Genomic DNA, 21,494 nt, shown 5'->3' with positions numbered 1-21,494 from the left:
CCCCTGATGCTACTTCCCAGTGCTGGTATTCAGAGGTTTGCTGTCTCTGAATATGGAGGTTCTCTTTAATTGTGAACATGGCTAGTAGATATGCTACAGTTTGTCTCTATGTACAATGATCAGGAGTACAAAGTAGGACGTGGTACACATTGCCAAGAATATTGCAAACAACAGTAAAGACCGTTCCAAATAGCTGGCCAGGCCAGCTGAGAACAACTGGACCCGCTAGCAGCAAAGTTAACAAAAGATAACATGTGCTTTGGTCACTCTGTTTGAATCAAAGAATGCTAAGAGTCAGTAGGTACTTGGGAGGTCATCTAGTCCAACCTCCTGCTCAGTGCTGCCATGCCAGGTTTTGCGCATTCTAAAAAGTCAGAGGCACAAGTATAGGATGAAGAAGACTTGGCTTGGCAGCATTTTGTGTGGGAAGGATCAAGGTGTCTTTAAGCCCCTGCCTAAGCCCTAGACCAAAAGGGCTTCAGTTGAGGACTAAGAAGTACACTGGACTATACCGTCATGGCATGCCTGTGCCACACTAGTGTTGCACCAGTGTAACCACTACAGAAGGCAAGTAGAGCTTAGATGTTGAGGAAATGCTGCTGCCATGAACACAGAAACTTCCACTCTGGTGGTAGGAAATGAACCTGTAGTTCTGCGCAGGGAGTACTTAGCACAGATACTCAAGGGAGGGAATAAGCACTGCTGTTGCATTTGCCTAACACTATATATTGCTGAGAGCTCTTACAGGTACTCCTCAGGAAAGAGACACCTAAAGAGAGACTCTACTCCCCCAACTGCAGAATTTGCCCCACACAGGTCAGCAAAGGAAGTACAATCTGTCCTTCAAACTGGGACTCCTGCAGCAGCTTTTTCCTGCCTGCCACATGTTCCTCCTCTGTTTATCCCCCTAAAAACCCTTTCTCCCACAACAGTTGATAGCAATATGTACAGTGCTGAAGATGGGGGAGGACAGGCTGGCAGCCCAAAACCATGCTGGTAGCAGAAGTCCATGCTGGTGTACACCCTCTCCTGCAGGCAGAGGGATGCAAGGGGACAGAGGGGGGGGGGGGCAAGTGCACTCTGTGCTGAATGCCAGCCACCCCACTGCATCTGTGTTACTATTGCCCAAAGACAGAAGATGCTTATTGCCTTGCAGGATCAGAGCCCCATGGAGCAGGCCCAGCAAACATCACAAGGCACAATTCCAGTGCTGTTGGCCAAATGGTTCCACCATGTCTCCAGCTAGAAGCATGTGGGAATCCCAATGGCAAAGGCACAAGGGAACTGCTAGGCAACTGCATACAGATTTCAAAAGCTCACTTGCTGCTATCGCTGAGCATTACTCTCTACTCCATTTGTCTCTTTTGACTGTCTGTGGGCAGCCACCCAACAGGGGCAGAGCCCAGGTCGGCGCTATTTGCAGTACAGTATTAACCACCTACTAGCACTGCAACACAACCAGTGTTGACAGTACTTGTGTGCAGCTTGCAGCTATGTTTTAGGCACCTGCTAAGCTCCTGCACTCCCACAAACTTCTCTAACAGTAACTAGTCCAACATGATTTACCTACTCATGGGCATGCAGTAACCAGCACAGCTCTACCTGTGACTCTGTGGTCCATTGGTCCTGTTTGAAAAGGCCCAGGAGCCTTACCAGGAGGGAACTGGCAAGTCCATTCATCTCACTTGGTTCCACTGTGTAGCAGTCTGAATGGATATGATTAACTAGGCTTTGTTCCCATCCCCTGCTCGGTATGATGGGGCAAAAGCACACCTTAGTTGGGGTCTTTTGCCCACCGCACCTCACGGTTGTCTCTGTGTGGGTATCAAACCAGGGGACTTGGGCATGCCGTGCTTGTGCTCTTCCACTACACCATGCCTGCACTCCTCCCTGCCTGGCTCTACACAGCTACGGAACAAACGAACAACACTGTGAAAAGATTCAATAATAAGATTTGATCCTCCTGTGGAATATCTTTCAATAACGTTAATAAAGATGCATGAATCACAATGTGTGTAATTTTTTCATATATCATTCACCAGCATATATCAACAATACATCACATTCGTAACACAGGAAGACCAAACACATATATGGTCAATTTCCAGTATTCTCAATGCGACCCATCTTTTCAAAGAGACTACAGTCCTTGATGGTTCAGTCATACGATTGTGTTGTTTGTCCTACATCTGTTATGCTGTGTTTTCCCGTATTTTCCACTGTCTCTGCATGACTGGCAGAGACATCAGGGCTGCAGGGGGATGCCTAATGTGCACTACCGTCTCTCGTTCTGGGGTGGGTGGGTAGAGAACCAGCTCCCAGTGTCCGAGAGGGGCCCATTGTCTGCTGCCTGTCATGCTGCTGCTGCTGCTGCTGGGCATAAAACAAGCTTTTGTCTTCTGACCACTAATGCCCTTCCTGGGGATTGGCCACATGGGTAGATTTCCCCAGTGAGCAGTCAGCAGGTTACAAGACTGCCCTTGTGGAAGTTACAGGTGCATGTTCCTTTGTAGCTTCCCCCAAACTCTTGAGTGAAGGGGAGGGGCTGTGCTATTGGGAGTTCCTCTGTTGGGTGAGCCGCAGGAACTGAGGACACTGATAGATCCGGCCCACTCGCAAGAAGCTGTGGCCATCCCAATGCCTGGTAATGACACTATAATGCCTGTCAGTGCCTGCTGGTTACTTTCCAGGGAGATCAGTCTACAGAGAGCTGGAGAATTACTAAACAGTGGGGAAATCTAAGTTTGAATAGTCTGGGCTTTAATGAAAACATAAAGAGAACTGCAGTGTCTCTGTGAACAGGTGGGAACGGGCTTCCGAAAAACAGTCTAAGGTCTGAATGCCCTTCCCCAAACAGCTTTTCATTTAGCGACCTCCATTACAGTCTTTTATGCCACGAAGTTCCCTGTTCACATGTTGTGCTCTGAAGAAGGTGGTCTTAGAAGATTAACACATCTCACGTTCATTGGGGATGTCCTCTCTTAGGATTCCTTGCACAGCTTGTGCAGCACCAACAGTCAAAGGGAACGTGGACGTCTCCTTTAAAGCACCCTCCAAACAAGATTCATACAGTGTGCAAGAAGAGCCTTACAGGCAATGAAAGAGCACAGGAAAGATGGCTAAAGTACTACATTTACATGAATGGAAGACAATTCCCCTTTCTAAAAAGTTATACACAGAAGTTTATTACTGTACATTAGTGTAACTTGTATGGAGACTTAAGATGCCCCCTCTCGCTTTGTCTTGACAACACACATGGGGAGAAAATCCAGTCTTCCTGTCAGGTAAACAGGGTACTTCAAAAGAACGAGGAAATAATGTGGAAGGATTGGGGGTCTGTGCTTTGGTGTATGGATATGGTTGCCACCGGGAAAGAAACCTGAATACAAAGCTGGACACCAGCTACTTTTGCCTGGAACTACTTTTTTGGCAATGTAATGTTTTAAAAGCATTACAAATGATATTTCACATTTAGTGGTCAAAGTTGTATTGAAAAATTAGTTAAGTGCAAAATCTGTAGGATGACCTTTAAGGGGTTTTTAGTTGGATGGCCTAGACTTACGACGGACTTGCTGCTGTTTTAAGTGCTACTTCACCTTGCAGCCAACTGAAGAGCAAGCAGAAAAGTAACTGAGCGGTGATCCAAACACATCCTGTAAGGTATTGCAGGAGAGCACAAACAGTTGGCACTCGTGTTGTGTTGCTGGCAAAACTGTTCTACAGACACAGCTGCATTAAAATTTGGAATGCCCAAAAATGCAGATTGGGAAGTGCTTGACATGAGAGGACCACTGTGCTGCTAGCTGGAAGAACTTCACGTCATTCCACTCCACTCCATCAATCCAGACTGCAACAGGAGACAAAAAGAAGGTGGGGGTTAAGATAAAATTCTGCTAGGAACCAATCACAGGTTATGATTTTGGGTTGAAGCAGCTTCCTCAAAGACAATTTTTCTCTCTCCAAAAAGCTTGTATATATTCTACAACAGGGTCTCCAACTTTTCTGAGCCTGTGGGCACTTTTCAAATTCTCACAGTGTAGTTCACAAAATGGATGCTGTAAAAGGTGCAGCCAGCCACAAAATGGCTGTTGCCATTCTGAGGCCATGTTCTGAATGAGGTAGATAGATTCACCAATACTCCAGACTTAGATACATTGATAGCCAAGATATATCAAGAGTTGGACTGATGTTGACTCTCTGTTGAGAAGAGCTGGAGCTTCCTAGAGCAAAGTCAAGAATGACCACACCATGCATTGAATGTCAAAGCAAGAGGAAGAACACAGCACCAGCCCTGAAAACCACCCTTTCCAGAATCTGCCAGCTATGTCCACAATGATCTGACCCCAAGCTAATTTTGACAGCATACAGATGGTTTTATATGCAGATAGGATGGCAGCTGACCATCCTCTCTCCTCAAATGGGAAACTACTTTGTTAAGAATCCAAGGACTGCTTCGTGACTCCAAAAGGCACCAGTCCACGTTGCACTGATCGACTCACAAATCTCTGCAGGAAGTAAGGCAGACTTCCTTAAAAGAGATGGTGTTGGAGCACTGGTTGATTAACACTTACCTCGTAGCATAGTTTGCTGATGTTTTGCTGTGCAAATCAATCGACTGATCCCTTCAATACATTGGCTCTTTGCATCAAATTCCTTGTCTTTTGTTTTCTTAGGCAGAAACATCACTAGAAGAAATAAGGCAGAAGTTTCAAAACATCACAGCAATTCTCTCCAGAGGACTTTGATAGTAATGCAGCAAAATATGTTGAACTACATATTGCAAAATGGACTCTTATTTCTCCAACAGATGTTGAGATTATCAGCTAAAAGCAAGTGAAGCTTACAGTTTTAAGTTACCATTTTTGTCTCAACAGATGCCCTTGAAAACCACAACGCCAGTAACTCTTCTAGATGGTCTAGCCCTACAGAGCACTCTGTTTTGGAACTCAACTTCAGAAAAGTCAGCACTTAGCAGCTGCAAACCAGGGTCTTTAGTCCCTCAGCATGTCTTTAAATCTAGAATGGTGTGCAACAAGACCCCACTATGCATGAATAGCAATCTACCACCTATACATTCAATTCTGAAAGAATAGTTTGTAAATGATTTTCTTTGGGTGGGCACATAGGATTAAAAATGGCTTGGGCTTCCTTGCTATTACATATTACGTTCTTTAAATTACTGAATCTTTAAATCAAGTTTCTTCCAAATTTATCTCCGGTTACTCAACATTACAAGGTGTCACCAGGCTTCCTTCAATGCATTGGTCAAGACAGAGTAGTAGCTTCTAAGGAGGAATGCCAGTCCAGAGCATATCCTACAGTTCTTCTATCATCACACACAAAAAGCCCAAGTCAAAACAATTCCCATAACCATGGGAAGCTGGATAGAAACACCCCATGAGAGGCCAGACCTGGATAGCCCAGGCAAGTCCAATCTCATCAGATCTCAGAAGCTAAGCAGGGTCAACTGTGGTTAGTACTGAGGTCGGAGACTTCCTTGAAATACCCAGTCAAGAGGACAGGGACAGGCTCTATTCAGCCATCTCTCTGAATACCCCTCCAGACCCCCCCCCCGACATGACTTCCAGCTGCAAACATACACACACAAATATACAAAATAAAAAAACCCCTAAAACCCTACCCCATGAGAGAGTTTCAAGAGAACTGCCATGTGGGTCTGCAACAGAAGAGCTAGATTGAGCCCAATAGCACCCTAGGGACTAATAAGGTTTCTGGGTACAAACTTTCAAGAGAGAAGGGAGCCTTGACTCCTGGTTTAAAAGCTTAAATCCTGAAAATCTTATTTGTCTCTGAAGTGCTACTGGACTCCACTGTAGCCCATGGGAGAGACTGAACATGACAGCATTGCTGTTTTGATCTGTAAAGAAAGCAGCCGGGACAACCTGGCCAGCTTGGACATGCCAAAGTGAGCTGGCAACTGTGGTGTGATTAAAAGTGTCCCAAATAAAATCAATCCTCTAACAACGATATCCCTTCCATCAGTACTCGGCCGCTCGTGACAGTAGTAGAAAATCCGGTCAGTATGGATTAGCTCCAAGAAGTCCTTTCCCCACACCTTTTTTGTTCTTTTCCTTTGTGACAACTGTCATTGACATTGTTGGAGACGAAGCAGCTTCCCCACTTGCAGGGAGCCGGCTGACCTGGAGAGACCGGAAAGTGCATTTAAGTGTGTTCTTAGCAGTAGAGGGATCTTTTTTCTCAACGTCTCTTTTCTTCTCCATGGCATGAGTTGCAATCCAGTAATCCACTTGTAGTCCCATCAATTCCATACCAAAACCCTGGCTAAAAGAAAGGACAAAAGGATTTATGTCTATAAACTGCAACAGGCACAGGAACTTCAGATGCAAAAAAGGAAACATAAAGCAGGCTCTCGAGAAATGCGGTTGAACCATTTTCACCAAGATTTACCTCTCAAGTCCATTGGTTGCTACAAGCATTTCATGTTATTACCCAATGGCAAAACATAACATGAGACAAAGACATGTCTGTTTTCAACAGATAGCAGCATTTCAAAGCCTCATCAATAATCTTATGGCTCACATAGACATTTAATCCTTGAGACAGATTTATGTCACATAAGAACTGTTGATCTGCAAAGACACAACCAAAACATAATTCTAAAAACAAACTGCAGTTTATATTTTTAAACTGCACCACTTCAAAATGGTACATAACAAAGGTAATCTTTACCAGATTAAAACTGATACCGACTGAATGAGAACAGCGAAAGAATAGCATGAGCAGTTAGATCGAGGCATCTGAACCATTTTCTATGTCTGAATTTTCTCTCTGCAATCTTTCTACCTAGATTGGGGGGTGGGGGGGGAGAAATATGTTTCCTCTCTCCTCTCAAAGGCCCCCAGGAAATTTCTGCTCCACAAATGTAAGGATGACAATAATAAGGAAGCCATATCCCTTTTGTGACTGACATCTGATCAGGCCCATGCTACAGTGGGGCCTCACGCGGCTCAGGCCCCTGCCTTAATGCCAACCCCCCCCCCAAGTTGTGATTTTTAATTTTATTTATTGTGCCTCTCATTGCTGGCAAGCCCTGCACCTTTGGAATCACCAGCGACAGAGAACAGAGTCCTTACTTTTGTTTTGCATGAGTGTCTTTTAATCTCCTTGCTAAGAAAGTTTACTCATCAAGGGTTAGTGAGGGGTGAATCACCAGCAACAGCGAGAACAAAGTCCTTGCTTTTGTTTTTCCATTTGAAGAGCGTGCATGTGCACGCACACCTTTTAGTCTCCTTACTAGGAAAGTTTACTCATTGGGGGTTGGTGTCACTATGTTGGAGTCCTTGCTTTTTGTTTTGCATTCAAAGAAAGTGAGTGTGTGCCTTCATATCTCCTTGGGAGGAAAGCTGCATGGAGGGTAGGGATGCCAGTCTCCAAGACGGACCTGGGGATCCCCTAGAATTACAGTCCATCTCTAGACTACAGAGATCAGTCAATTTCCTTTGGAGAAAATGGATGCTCTGGGCTCCATCTGCAAGGCCTGGCTCAGTTTTTTTTTTTTAAAGAAATAGTTCATGTTTGCTTTTTGGTTTTCAAGGTGTAATCTCATGCGGAGGGTTGAGAGTACAGTCAAATTTCATGCTTGTCTTTATTACGTATTCATTATTTTTAAGTGTAAGCATAATGGGCGCCCCATAAGAAAAAAAAAATTGCCCCACAAACTGAAAAATCCTGACCACAGCCCTGCTTCCAATCAGCAACTTCTAACTTGCTTAATGTAAGAGCCACATAGAATAAAAGATGTTTGAGGGAGGGAGGGAGGAAGGAAGATAGATAGATCTGGGGGAGGTGGAGATGGAAAGAAAGCAACTTTAAGTGCATTCTCCAAGTCACTGGCTGACTTGGCTTAGAGAAGCAATTTAAAGAGACAAACACTCTTTTCCAAGCTGGCCAACAGGGCAGTGGGGCTTTGAGAGGTATACAATAAGTGCGAAAGAGCCATATGTGGCTTCCAAGCTGCAGTTTGGTCACCCCAGTTCTAACTATTAGTTAGTAATTAAAGAGAGCTACTCTTTGGTAGCTAATATACTGTGGTAGGAATCCACCAAAACTTCAGTGGAGTCCTTTCCCCGAGTTTATGGAGTTCTGTGAACAAAACAGAACTCCTGTTAATGGAAGGTACACTGCATATATGGTTCCTCATATTACAGTATTCTGTGAGCTGTCTTAAGTGCTCTTAATATGCCACTTTTCAAATGCAATCTGCAAAGAAGTTATTCCATCAATCAATCAAATACGAAAAATGAGACACACAAAATAATAATTTATTGAACTGTGTACAAAAGTCAAAGTGCAGAGAAATTATTCACACCGTTATTATCTCCTCCCCACCTGAAGAATTAGCGTTACTGACAATGACAATCATGTTCCTCCCCTTGTACATGAACAAGGTCTGAGGTCTGTACGCTTGTGGAAGATGAGCACCACCCAACATTCCTAGCCTGGCTCTCTGTGTCTTAATGCAAGGGCAGATCCTTGTCCTCTTCTTTCCCTATGCAAATGAACCTGATAAAAAGTCCATATTGTTTCTCTGCTTGTGAGGATCAGTCCATGTACTAAAAATATGCCTGAGAAAAATGGTTGCACCTGTCCTGGTATCAACCAGTTCTGGGGCCTGTCTCATTTCTCTTACAATATCTCTATTATTGCTCCTCATGCAAGTTCAATCATGTTGTTCTCTCATCTGCTATTCACTGCAAAACATACGGAAGCAACGATTCCCTAGCAGTAACTCCCCTGTATTTTGGTCTCTCCCCCCACCCCAACCCATGATACTGTGGAGCTTTTTTATTCACAAGATTGATTATTATACCATCAAAAGTTCTACAGGGGAAATTTCTGAATAGGCTTTATTCCGATAGAATTTGCCCCGTGTGGCCTTATTAGGATTGACACATCTGTTCATGTTTTGTTTGAATGCAGGTTTAATTGAGAATATAAGGAATCGTTATATTTCTAATTGATCAGTCGTTCCCTTACACCCTGGAAAATCTGTCTCCTTTGCTTAGTGATAAGGATCCTTAGATCACTCTGGCAATAGCTAAATTAGTTTCAAGCCTTTAACCCTTGCGTTCAAAAATGAGGAATGAGAATCTTCTGCTGCTCAAGATTTGTTAATCAATGAGCTTCTACGGGAATAAAAGGAATAATAATAATAAATTTTATTTATATCCCGCCCTCCCCGCCTAGGCAGGCTCAGTGCGGCTAACAACAGTTCGATAAAATTATACAATATATAATAAGTTTTAAAAGCAGCATTTAAGTTATACAATAATTTAAAACAACAATATCTAAAAACCAGTCCAATTGTCTAAGCCATTCCATAATTTAACAGCCATAAAGGTTGGTAATTGAGACTGTGGTCCATACTGAGTGCCACCAATATTATTGTTGGCCCCAATTCTTCTCTACGCTGTCACCTTTTACTCCGCTGACCTGTGTTAGTTGTCTAACTATTTTGTAAAAATATTTTTTACAGAATAGTTAGAAAGCAACCACATTAGATGTTACTAACAGACAGATTTGTCTATAGAACAAGTGAACTTCATCATTATTATGATTCTGCTACAATGTGCCTTAGACACTGCTGCTACAAATGACTTCCCTAGAAAACAATTTCAATTACAAAATAAAGAATAATATATATTTTTTCTTTGCTAACAATGAAAACTGGACACCCTGGCCCTCCAGCATCACTGTAATTTCCACAAACCAAAGGCCCTAAAAACTTCCTGTAAATAATTTCATTTGATACGATCAAATGCTTTCTCTCTATAAGACAATGTAAAACAAACTAACTTAATAAGGTTGATAAGTCTCCTAATGTTCCAAAACAGAGACTTTCCTTTCAGAAATCCTGTTTGATCCATCTTAATATATTTACTCAATAAAGAGTTTGAGTTATCAGCCAGACTTGTTAGAATTTTAGTCAGTATTCAGTAAAGAAATGAGATGGTACAATTAATTAAACCTGCATCTTTCCCTCTCTTATGGACTACTATGTTACGCATCTTTGCTCAAGTGTTGGGAGGGAGACCATTTTTCCAGAAAGAGGGCTGCCTTTTCATTACAAACTTTATAAACTTATTAGTATACCCATTTGGTCCAGGAGATTTCCCGAATTTTAGTTTCTTAATTTGTTTCCATGACTTCAGAAAGTATTAAGAAATAAACAGAAACGTAAATCAGTAGAAGTTGTACCAGAGAGGAGACCTGTGGTGAAACATATACATGTAAACAACCCCGCACATACAGATCTCAGACCTTTGGCTTCAGGAATCTTAGGCCAGTGTGGTGTAATGGTTAGAGTGTTGCACCACGATTTGGGAGATCCAGATTCAAATCCCCACTCTGCCATGGAAGTTTGCTGAGCCAGTCAGAAACTGGGGAGAGATGCAGGGTATAAAAGAAGAGGCCACTTGGGAGCCACCTGGTTCTGCTGAGATCTGTTGAGGCACTCTGTATACACTGTTGTTTTTAGCAATGTTTAGCAATATATTTTAATGGTTGATTTGTCCTGATGTGAATTTTATGATGGAACCCACCACCCTGAGCCCGTTTGTGAGTATGCATTCAGTGGTAGGAAAGGCCACAGGGGTCAGAGATGTGCCCTTCTCCATGCTAAGCCTTTGAACTGGGTAGAAGCAGAATCTAGCCTCAGCCCTAAGCAAGCAGGATTCAGAAAGGGTGTTTCAGTCTTTGATGATGATGATGATGATATTGGATTTCTATCCCGCCCTCCACTCCAAAGAGTCTCAGAGCGGCTCACAATCTCCTTTACCTTCCTCCCTCACAACAGACACCCTGTGAGGTGGGTGGGGCTGAGAGGGCTCTCACAGCAGCTGCCCTTTCAAGGACAACCTCTGCCAGAGCTATGGCGGACCCAAGGCCATGCCAGCAAGTGCAAGTGGAGGAGTGGGGAATCAAACCCGGTTCTCCCAGATAAGAGTCTGCACACTTAACCATTACACCAAACTGGCTCTTTGGTCACTGCCTTATACCATCTAGTGAAGAAGTATTTTTCTCCACCCACAGGCTACCTTTATGCAGCATTTATGACTTTTAGGCAGCACAGATGTGACCTCTAGGCCAAACTGGCCATAGCTGATCTGGTCTTGTGAGGCTTCATAAGGGGAGCATGATCCTGCTCCAGGCTGGAGGGTGGCCTGGTTCTTCCTCCGCTTCCTCCACCCTGCTTCATGCTGGGCCAGTCAGCTGGTCAAGGTCAAAAGGGACTGATGTGGTGCTGTGCCACGGCCCGCTACCATAGTGAGCCATTTGTCCCATCCCCTGCTGTCATCTACTGGAGCTTCCCTGGGCGCAGGGATCAGAGGTATGCTTGGACTGAAGTTCCAAAGCAGCAGCAGCTTCCTGGGTGGAGTCCAGGGCTGGAGCACCTGCTCCTAGACAAAAACGGCAGAGGTTCCTTCTTGTTACAACCTTGCACCCCAACAGAGTACTTACATCCAAAATCTGCACAGCCAGTCATCAGAAATTTCACAGTCATCCTATTCCTAAGGTATTCCTAAATAACAATTTCCATTTTTCCTTTATGATCACGTTAAACAGAAGTAACTTACCATTTCTTAATATTTAATCTTTCCAAAGGGACTGATCAATAATATCCAGAGACAGACCATACAGAAACATTTTCATATATAGTGCTCTAAGCCAAGTTGCCTTTCTTTCTGTGCTTAGCATCATCTTCAGGGTTTTCAAACTGAATTGATAATGGTAACGTCTATAATATGACAGGGGTTTTTTTGGTATACTTTGCAGCCACTTCAAAGAAAACTGAGTTAATGTAATGAAACAATGCTCAAGACAGCACAGAAGAGAAACTGTGAGAGATGAATCTCTCAGGAAACCTCACTACATTTAACTTCTGAAAACGGCATGAGATAAAGAAAAGTTGGTGTTGACAGAGAAAGTGGGCAGCTGACAAGACCAGATGGAATAATCAAAGGGAAAAAACCACATAAAGCAAGCCCATTTATACTTTGCATTTGGTAGCACAAGCCCGAGGAATGGCAGAAACTGCTTTACCTGGAGGAAGAAAAGCTGCCCGTGACAGACGGTGAAGAAGGTGGGGTAGGGGAAGAGTCCTTCACAGCAGGAGACACAGAAGGCGGGGTAGAGGAAATGACACGGGAACTACAAGGAGCTGCATCATCCGAGTCACCTTAAAGAGAATGATTCAAGCAGTTGGTCTGCAGAACACCAGTTGCACACCAAGTAGGTGGCCATCAAAAGCCCTAGTTGCACACCATGGAAAGATGTCCATATAAAAATATCTAGCCTCACCGAAAGACCAAGGCTCTTGTTCTGTACAGAGAATAAAGAATTCCTCTCTCGAACACTGGGGCTCGTTTCTACAAAAGGTAGCAGGCAGTGATACATTTCAGGTACCGCTCCCAGCTGCAGCTGATTTTATTAAAGGGTTGGCTCTTCAGTATTTAATTATTTTTTAAGCCCTGTGCACATACACACACACACACACTTCATTTTGTGCTCAGCCCACAACCGTAACTGTATGAGAAATGGGAAGGACGTCGCATTCTGTACATGACAAACTAGCTGAAATGGAAAGTATTACAGCATTTCAAAATAGAAGTTTACTACTATTATCAGTTTTCTTGCAAGACAAATAATTAAATTTGGGGACATTCCAGTTGCATAACTATAGCATGCCAGTAGCTGCAAGGTCTATAGGAAATGAAAACAACTAAGGTCATTTTATGCAGCAAGTTGCAGCAAACAATAATCAAGGAAAGACTAAAGAGAGACAGATGTGGCATAGGTATCTCACAGTAGGAGAGGCAGAGGAGAAGACAAAGCTAATATGCCCAGATAGACAAAGGGTTATGATGAAAGGCCAAAGGAAACTTTGTACTTCCCAACTTCAATTGGGTTCAGGTGACTCAATTAGAAACCTAGGGATTATTCTGGATCCAGCATTACTGCTGGACTAGCAAATTAATGCAGGTGCAAAAAATGCTTTCTTCCAACTTTGTTTAGCCTGGAGGATGGCTCCCTCTCTGGACTTGGCCAATCTGGCCACCTTGAGACTAAACTACTGTAATGCACCCTAAGGCTGATTCCATACTCACCTTTCTCCAGGGCAGGCTTCCGTTTACACTGCGGCAGGGCAAATCACGGGTTCGCCCTGCACAAAATGCCGGAGCAACTGGTGCGAAATTGCCAGTTTGCTCCGCCCAGAAACAGAAGCCTGCCCAGAGAAAGGTGCGTGCGGAATCAGCCAAACCCTTAATCCAACTTGGAGATTCCAGTTGGTGTAGAATGTTGCAGCTTATCAGGAAATAAGCAGAACATGCATATTATTCCCATGCTGAAGTCACTCCATTGGCTGCTCATCAGTTCCTGAGTTCAACTGAAGGTACTGGCTATCCCATACAAAGCTCATCATGGCCTTGGAGCCTCATCATCTGCAGAAGCACCTCTTCCCCCTATGGTCTGCCATGACAGCTTTGCTCATCTCAGCAGGGCCTTCTGCAGTTCCCACCCCCCCCCACCCTCGCAAATGGGAAAAAGTCAGCAACTGCCTATACACGTACATGTGGCCCATACCCTATGGAATAGCCTGCCTGACGAAGTCTGGAAGGCTCCTACTCTCCCAGCATTCTGCAAACTATCAAAAACTGAATTATTCAAGACAGTGTTTTTACTATAACAGGACTATATTATAACATGATGGTTCAAGAAGATGCTTTAATAAAGGGAAAGGGATGCTGGACTGTGTGTTGTATATACTGTCAACTGCTGTATTTATTATCCTACTATGAAATCTCTGCATTATTTAATGTGTCATTTTAACACTATAGCCTTCTTTCAGATTTTTGGCTTGGTTTCAAATTTCCACAATCCTAATCCTACTACTTTTTACATCTCTATCATAACAATACATAATCAGAACCAGTACAAAGAGCAAACGAGCAAACATCTAGTTCATAAATTTAAAATGAAGAGAATGTGCACCGCTGTAGTTACTCTTTCCTAACTGCATAAGGATTTTTTTTTAAATGCGGCCAACTGTTGCCCATTTTTGTTATATAAAATTCTAAGAAGTAACTAACAGGAATTTAAAATTCTAAGAATATTTAATTCCTGTTAGTTTGACTACTAGTAATAATTTCCACCTCTTAGAGAACCATTTTAATTTGCCAGGCAACATTGTTTCCAATAACGTGCAAATACTATCCTTGCAGATGACAATGATGATGATTTTGGATTTATATCCCGCCCTATACTCTGAATCTCAGAGTCTCAGAGCGGTCACAATCTCCTCTACCTTCCTCTCCCACAACAAACACCCTGTGAGGTAGGTGGGGCTGAGAGTTCTTTCATAGCAGCTGCCCTTTCAAGGACAACTCCAGTGAAAGCTATGGCTGACCCAAGGCCATTCCAGCAGGTGCAAGTGGAGGAGTGGGGAATCAAACCCGGTTCTCCCAGATAAGAGTCCGCACACTTAACCACTACACCAAACTGGTTAGAGCAGTACTTCTTTGGGATCAGTAATTATGGTGACATCAACACAATTTAAGAGATACATTTCAGGCTGCAAATTAAGGACAAACCCCGTATCTTGAAAATTGCTCTCTGTACTCTTCCGCAATAAACTTGTGCCCTGGGGCATGACCACGACACGCAAATGTAATCTGCTTTTGGAGAGGCATTCAAAGGCCCAGAGAACACATCACCATACCGTAGTATGGTATTCTTAATTTTCATCTTCGTTCTCTCATTTCAGTAAGTGGAAAATGCCCCAAACACTCCTAAAACAACAATTTACATGGGTACAGGTAGCTAGCCATAGCAATATGAATAATTTGGTTATAACATAGATTCAAGTGGGCAGGCATGTTGGTCTGAAGCAGCACAACAAAGTTGGAGTCCAGTGGCACCTTTAAGACCAACAAAGTTTTATTCAAGGCATGAGCTTTCATGTGCATGCACACTTGTCCAGATCGGAAGAAGTGTGCATGCACACAAAAGCTTTCACCTTGAATAAAACTTTGTTGGTCTTAAAGGTGCCACTGGACTCAAACTTTGTTCTCTTGGCTATAACATGTACATTTCATATTCAGGCGCAACAAGTTAGGAGTCAGATCAACCTGCAGCAGTTCAACTAACCATCACTTCAGATGTCTTTGGGCACTGCGTGGAGAATGGGCTACAATGAGAAGAAGAGAATAGCAGTTCTGCCAGGGTTAAGGTTTTGCTGGTTATATAACTCCAAAAATAAAGCAACATCAACTGGCAAGCATTTCAGCATTACGTTTACAAGAGCCATGCATGGGCATGGATAGAGAAGTGTAACTACAATTTGTTCTTGGCTTTATGTCAGAACCCCTCCCGATAGTAAACTGAATGAGGCAGGTATCTTTTATAACAATACAGGCAGAAGATCTTTAGCTAAGCAAATTTCCTGTTCTGTTCCTTTACTGTTCTAAAAGCTCGTTCTGTACTGTATTCCACTCCTCCAGAATTCCATTTTAGCTGGCAAAAATTTCTAAAATCAATTCTGGAACTGTGGAGAAAAAAGTAAAGAAAAGGAAAATGTTTTAAAACAATTTCAGAGCGTAGTGTTACTGTTACCTTTGTTTTGTTTATAGAAGTTTTATGAGGATTTTTTTTAATTGCCCAATATATCTGCAAAGCCTAGTCTGTCTGTTTAACCTAGTGTCTGCTGCTAAGGGGAGGATGTAAGGTTACTCAGAACTTTCAAGATCAGAACAGGCCTTCATCTAGAAGAGACAATTTGAGAGAGGCTGAACAAAGTGTGACTCGACCGGAGCCTTTAAAACCAACAAAATTTTATTCAAGTTATAAGCTTTTGTGTGCAAGCACACTTCCTCAGATACATCAAAACAGAATTTCTTCAATCAATACATATAGGAAGAGAAAGGGTGGGTAAGTTGGTTGTCAGGAAAAGCCAATTAAAAGAACGGGGTTGTTATAGCTGAGATTAGATTAAGGAGGTTGGTAAATTCTGTGAATGGTAGCAAATTTGCATACAAAACAAACAAATAGATGTGAGAACAAAGACCAGTGGCACCTTCAAGACAAACAAACTTCAATTTTGGGTATAAGTGAAAACTAAGACTTGGCATATGTACATGTATGGAACATGGCTGGACAACACATGGACCAATCAGACACAAGTCCTAGCAAATGTCAGCACTTGATTGGTTGGAATCTTTCTGAGTGGTCATATATGGAGAGAAAAAAAGAAAGCAAATTCAAGGCAGACAGCTGGAAGGCAGAAAGTCAATGGATCAGAAAATAGAAGAACAAGCTGAGTGCTTCAGAGAGCTGGATGAACAAGCAGCTAAAGCAAGGATTCCCTCACAGGGAAAAGACAGGAGGTATCTAAAAAGGAGCTGGAAAAACTGTAGCTGAACCTGTCTAAGGAGATGGGCAGAATGCCTCATCTGGACCCAAAATAAGACTACAAGTTGGTTTCAGTCAACAGTCAAGGGTGAATAATCTTTTAAATTAAGCTGCAAAGCTAATTGATATATCTCCCTCCATATGTCACTACAAGAAAAAGTACTGGCTAGGGTGAAGGAGTAGAGAGATCCAGCTGCCCACTTCAGCATATGGACAGTCACTACTGGAGCCTCAACATGGCAACAGAGAAGGGGGATTATAAATTTGATTCGCAACCCCTTATTAAGTAAATATTGTTCCCCCCTCCCAATAATTTTATGTCCATCTATGACTGTTTATTTTCCATCTTTGATCTGCCTTTGTAGTGAGAATAATAATGTTACTAAATGTAGGGATGGTGCTGGGGTGCTGTATCTGGAGTGGGTCTGATAGGTCTGTTTCCATGTCTGTGGTTGCTGGGGGATTCTGGGACAAGATGCTCTTATTAAAATAACTTGGGAAAATATATCAGAGAAAGTAACTTTGCATGTTCTATATGGGAACAGCATTTGAGTCACATAAACTACTGAATGTAAACAGCCAGCCTGTAGTCAAAACCTGACAGTACTTAAACCAACAGAATTTTACAACTGCCTGTGCACAAATGCAGATGGTAGTTGGACCTTGGTGATCTCCACTGGAAATATGCCAAGAGGGGAAGATGTTACCCAGTCTTTTGGCACCCTCTTGTCATGAATGAATACTATGACAAATGAGTGTTATCCAGTCTCACAGTGTCTTCTAAAAGGAAAAGGCTAAATGAGGGCAAAGGAGAAATTAGCGGGGTACCAGGAGAAATATCAACACATGGCAAAGCCATGCACCTCTCTTGATTAATGAGCAGGTTGTCTCGACTGATGAACTGTGAGTAGATAATGGTGCCTGAAAGACGCAACAGATCAAGAAGAATATACCACCCCCAAATTCTGATACCAAGAGTGAAAGATGCCTGAGGCAAGGACAGACATATCCAGACATGTGGAATTGTCCTGAAGGACTGAGAGTGTAGGAGAACAGAAGCCACACAAGACTAGTAGCCATACCAACTCTGCTTGTTCATCAGAACTCTGTAGAGGGCCAAGATTAGACTTGAGGACTTTGCTTAAACACACTAACAGGGATGTGACCTGTGTCGTTTGCATGGTTTCCACATAATAAACCAGCTGGACAGAAGCAGAAGGGAGGGGGAGGAAACAAAAATGAACAGAAGGGACAAAATGACAGCTAACTGCAGGCAGAATACTGTGTGCACAATGAAACGACAGGAGTGGGTGGGGTGGAATGATTAATGTCTGAAGCAAGAACAGGTAATTGAAAACTCTAAAGGCTGGGAAAAACTTGGGATGCGTAAAAAATCAGAAGCATCTCTAATTTCAGTCCTGCAAGTGTGCTGCTCCTCTCCAAGCACTACCATGATTCTGCTTTTTGTTCAGTGACATGTCTATGGCAGAGCCACAAAAAGGTAGCTTGCAAGTCAGCACATTTGTGATTTCAAAGTCTGGTCTACATTCATGAGTTCTTCAGAGGCAGAAGCTTTGGCCAGTCTCTTACTCACCTAATGAACAAATTACATTTATATCCTGCCTTTCTTTTTCCCAACACAAAAATTAAATGTTAACTAAAGAAATATGTAAATAATATATAAATTTATAAAAGAAGTACAACAGAAGGTCCCAGAAGCCCTTTTTGCACTGCAATTGGCTGCACTTGCCCAAAAATTAAAATTCTTCTTAAAGAAATGAGATAAGATTGAATAGAAGATCTTGGATTAATAAAGCCTGGAAGTCAACAACATTTACTACACAGAGTTGGTTAGACTAAGAGACAGGTGGCTTTCACACCTATTTTTCAATTAGCTGGAAACCAGTTTTGATTCTTGGAAAAGAGAACTCTATTTAGATTTTAGTATTTTTGACTAAGCAAGCTCTTTATAACAGAGTACAAATGAGCATAAATGAAATTTTATGGTACCTGTGACTGCAGTTTGATATTAGGTATCACAATGATTTGTCCCCCAAGTGGTGCTATAAAACACACCTTTGTTGTGTTTACCTCCCTGAGTTGTGTTATAAAACACACCTTTGTTTACTGTCTCCCTATCTCGCTGAAAATGGAATAGGACAAGGGTTATGAACCATTTACTTCTTGTTCCATAAATGTATAGACATGTAAAATAAGACACACATCTTTATGTGACAGTATTACTGACATCTGAAATCTGTATAACATGAAATGGCATAATCCATCTGGCCACAGTGCGTGGCTTTGATGCCCTCAGCATGCATTGGTTAGGAATTATAGCATTGTTGAAAGATGTTATTACCTGACGTTGTAGAGGACTGTTCAACTATTCCAACCTTTACCACCTGAAAGGAAACAAGACTGATTTTACACAGAGTTATCAGCTTTCCCGGAATAACAGCAGAACTGATCCGAAAATGAGAACAGGGAGGAAAATTTGCTAATATTTTTGAAGCCTTTAAAAAGTGATCCACGTTTTAGTGTTGTTTACCCAGGGACAGAGAGGGAATATCCCTGCTTGCCTTGGTTCCCATGTTGATCCTTCTTGCTTTGCTCCAGCAATGAAACAGCTGCATTACCGTGCGGTAAACAAAGGAGCATCAGATGGCATGGTCATCAGAATTTGCATTCAGGAGAACATTAAAACGTGTGTTCAAACACGCAGCCTATTTCTCTCAATGGAATGTACACTTTAACGTTCATTATGATGTACAATGCAACTTGCAACATACATTCTGTCGCAGCTGAAGCTCGATGGTTTCACCAACGGTCCAAATTGATTAATTATGTGGCTCTATGATGCTATTATGACAATTATAAGGTTCATGAATTTTCCCTGTGCACGGAAAGCCTTTAAATATTTAGAAACATCTATGTTTATGCATTTGGATTTCCACACTGCCAGATGATGGAAATACTGCTATTTTAAGATAAAAGGGACCACAGAATCTTAGTAATTACACTGTTTTGCTTGCTTTGATAAAAGAAAAAGACTAATGTCATGAAAGGTGGAGGAAATCCTAGGGATTAATACATTTCATTAGTTCCACTCTGTTATTATTCTATGGTTTTGTTATGCCTTGGATTCCACATTCTGGCTGTTTTCTGTCTGTAAGACAATTTAGCCCCCTCTCCCCAAACTATTTCTTCAGAATTCATAAACATAAACATTAAATAGCTAGCATCGCTAAGACAAAAAAAAAATTGTTCCCATTTCCTAGAAACACAGTACAAAAGCACCTGTACAACATGGAAAAGAAGAAAGTTCTTCAAAACAAAGACCCCATGTGCTGATTTTTAAAAAAAAAAACACCACTGAACTAACTTTTACATTGATAAAGAATGTATTTGTGCTTTTCTGCAACATTACAAAATAAATCCCTTCAAAATGAAGGATTTTTTATGCTCAAACAAAACCTAAAAATAAATATTCAAAAGTAACATATTTGATGGAATTCTTCTAAAAACTTAATGCTTCTTTTTATTGCATGAATTCAGGAAAAAAAAAACTTCAGATGAATTCCAGATTTTGATGAGTTCCTCTCCAGCAAATAATTTCAGTAACATTGTTATTATTTAGATGAAAAACTTGCATTGACTTTAAACCCTCTCAATAAGCTTCCAAACTCTTTCGACCTCCCTAAAAGATAACCTGTGTCCATGAACAACCACTCAAACCACTGATGCACTGATAGCACCACTGTATGAATAATTCCTTGCTTCTTCAGCACATTAATTTCGGGCTGCCCTTGAATACACTGTGGAAGCAGGAGCTAGCACAAAACGGCAATGAAAGTCTCATGAGGGATATTGAGAGATGGTAAGACACCTTTGAACTACAAAAACAAAACATAAACTTTTGTTTGTGAGCCGCTCTGAGACTCGGAATGGAGGGCGGGATATAAATTCAATATCATCATCTTCTTCTTAAATAAATTTTTTAAAAGGGTTCTCAAAGACTGGCTGTTGCTCAAGAGCAGGACAAGTCCTGGACCTAACCCTTATGGGCCTAAGGAGGCAATGCTGGATTTAGCTGCACACATTGTTATCCCTCTGGTCAACAAGTGATGACCAGTGACTGTGGGGAACCACTCAGACCACCCACTGACTGTGAGCGGAGCTATGTGAACAGTCAAAATATCCTGGAATCTTTTGTCAACCAGAGCAGGGGAAATAGTGTTCCAGGATGTCCAGCAGCCAGCAAAAAAATGAAGGGAGAAGGAACATTACTGGTTTTTATGTCAGATACTATCCACTGCATTAGCATCACACTTGATTTCAGTGCAGATGGTTTTAAGAAGCAGGTAACCCACTGCAGTAATCCATGTTACAGCTCCAGAAAGTCCTGCTTATAAAATTACGATGGTACATTTCCAAATGCAAAATTATCCCACAAAACTATCCATATTCATACCAACAAACTTATTACTTACCCCTACAAAAGGAATGAACTTCTGAGAAGATTCTTCATTGGGGCTAAAAAGATCAGAGCCTGTCATTATTAACTTCAAAATTTAGAAACAAATAATTATCTTAAGGTCTCTGTCAAGCATGCAGAGGTAACAAAAACATACAAGCATGGATTTCCATATCCGCGGATAACATTCTCTTGCCGCAAAACCATGCAGAACAGTAGTAATCATCAGCACACACTTGCACACAAAAATGCACAACCTGAAAATAGGGCTCTTCTCTTAATTCTTGCATCTTTAAAGAAGAATATGATTTAATACTGCAACATTTATAAAACTTAAGTCAAAGGTGACACATTACATACGCCACCTTTGTTTACTTGCTACACTTAATGTTTCCTGCCTGGATTTCCATTTGAAATTCTATGCTACCCTCTGCAACACCCAGAATCCTATTTGCCTACTTTGAGGTTACACATTGTGACCTTGTATTAGTCTTCACAAGAACACACCAAAGTTTTCACCTCAAAGTAATCATCAGTAAATAACAGGAAATTAAGAAAAAGAGGGCAG

The 21,494-nt window shown here is 41.9% G+C and overlaps 2 protein-coding genes across 4 annotated transcripts in view; one reads left to right on the top strand and one right to left on the bottom strand.

The window, feature by feature from the left end:
• The window catches only part of SHISAL1 (shisa like 1), a 401,371-nt gene that overhangs the window by 304,420 nt on the left and 75,457 nt on the right, over nt 1-21,494 (top strand). The window lies entirely within an intron of this gene.
• The window catches only part of LOC132582190 (phosphofurin acidic cluster sorting protein 2-like), a 100,650-nt gene continuing 81,120 nt past the window's right edge, over nt 1,965-21,494 (bottom strand). For both annotated transcript variants that reach the window (XM_060253693.1, XM_060253694.1), the window contains exons 18-23: nt 20,943-20,985; nt 18,812-18,854; nt 12,085-12,220; nt 6,077-6,303; nt 4,572-4,685; nt 1,965-3,847 (exon numbers count right to left, since the gene is read on the bottom strand). In XM_060253693.1, the coding sequence (XP_060109676.1) occupies nt 3,735-3,847; nt 4,572-4,685; nt 6,077-6,303; nt 12,085-12,220; nt 18,812-18,854; nt 20,943-20,985 (676 nt within the window). In that variant the 3' untranslated portion in view covers nt 1,965-3,734. The remainder of the gene's footprint in view (nt 3,848-4,571; nt 4,686-6,076; nt 6,304-12,084; nt 12,221-18,811; nt 18,855-20,942; nt 20,986-21,494) is intronic.

This window comes from Heteronotia binoei, chromosome 14, assembly GCF_032191835.1.
Source record: "Heteronotia binoei isolate CCM8104 ecotype False Entrance Well chromosome 14, APGP_CSIRO_Hbin_v1, whole genome shotgun sequence".
Lineage (NCBI taxonomy): Eukaryota > Metazoa > Chordata > Lepidosauria > Squamata > Gekkonidae > Heteronotia > Heteronotia binoei.
Note: the sequence above shows the minus strand (reverse complement) of the source record. Positions and strands in the feature narration are given on the sequence as shown.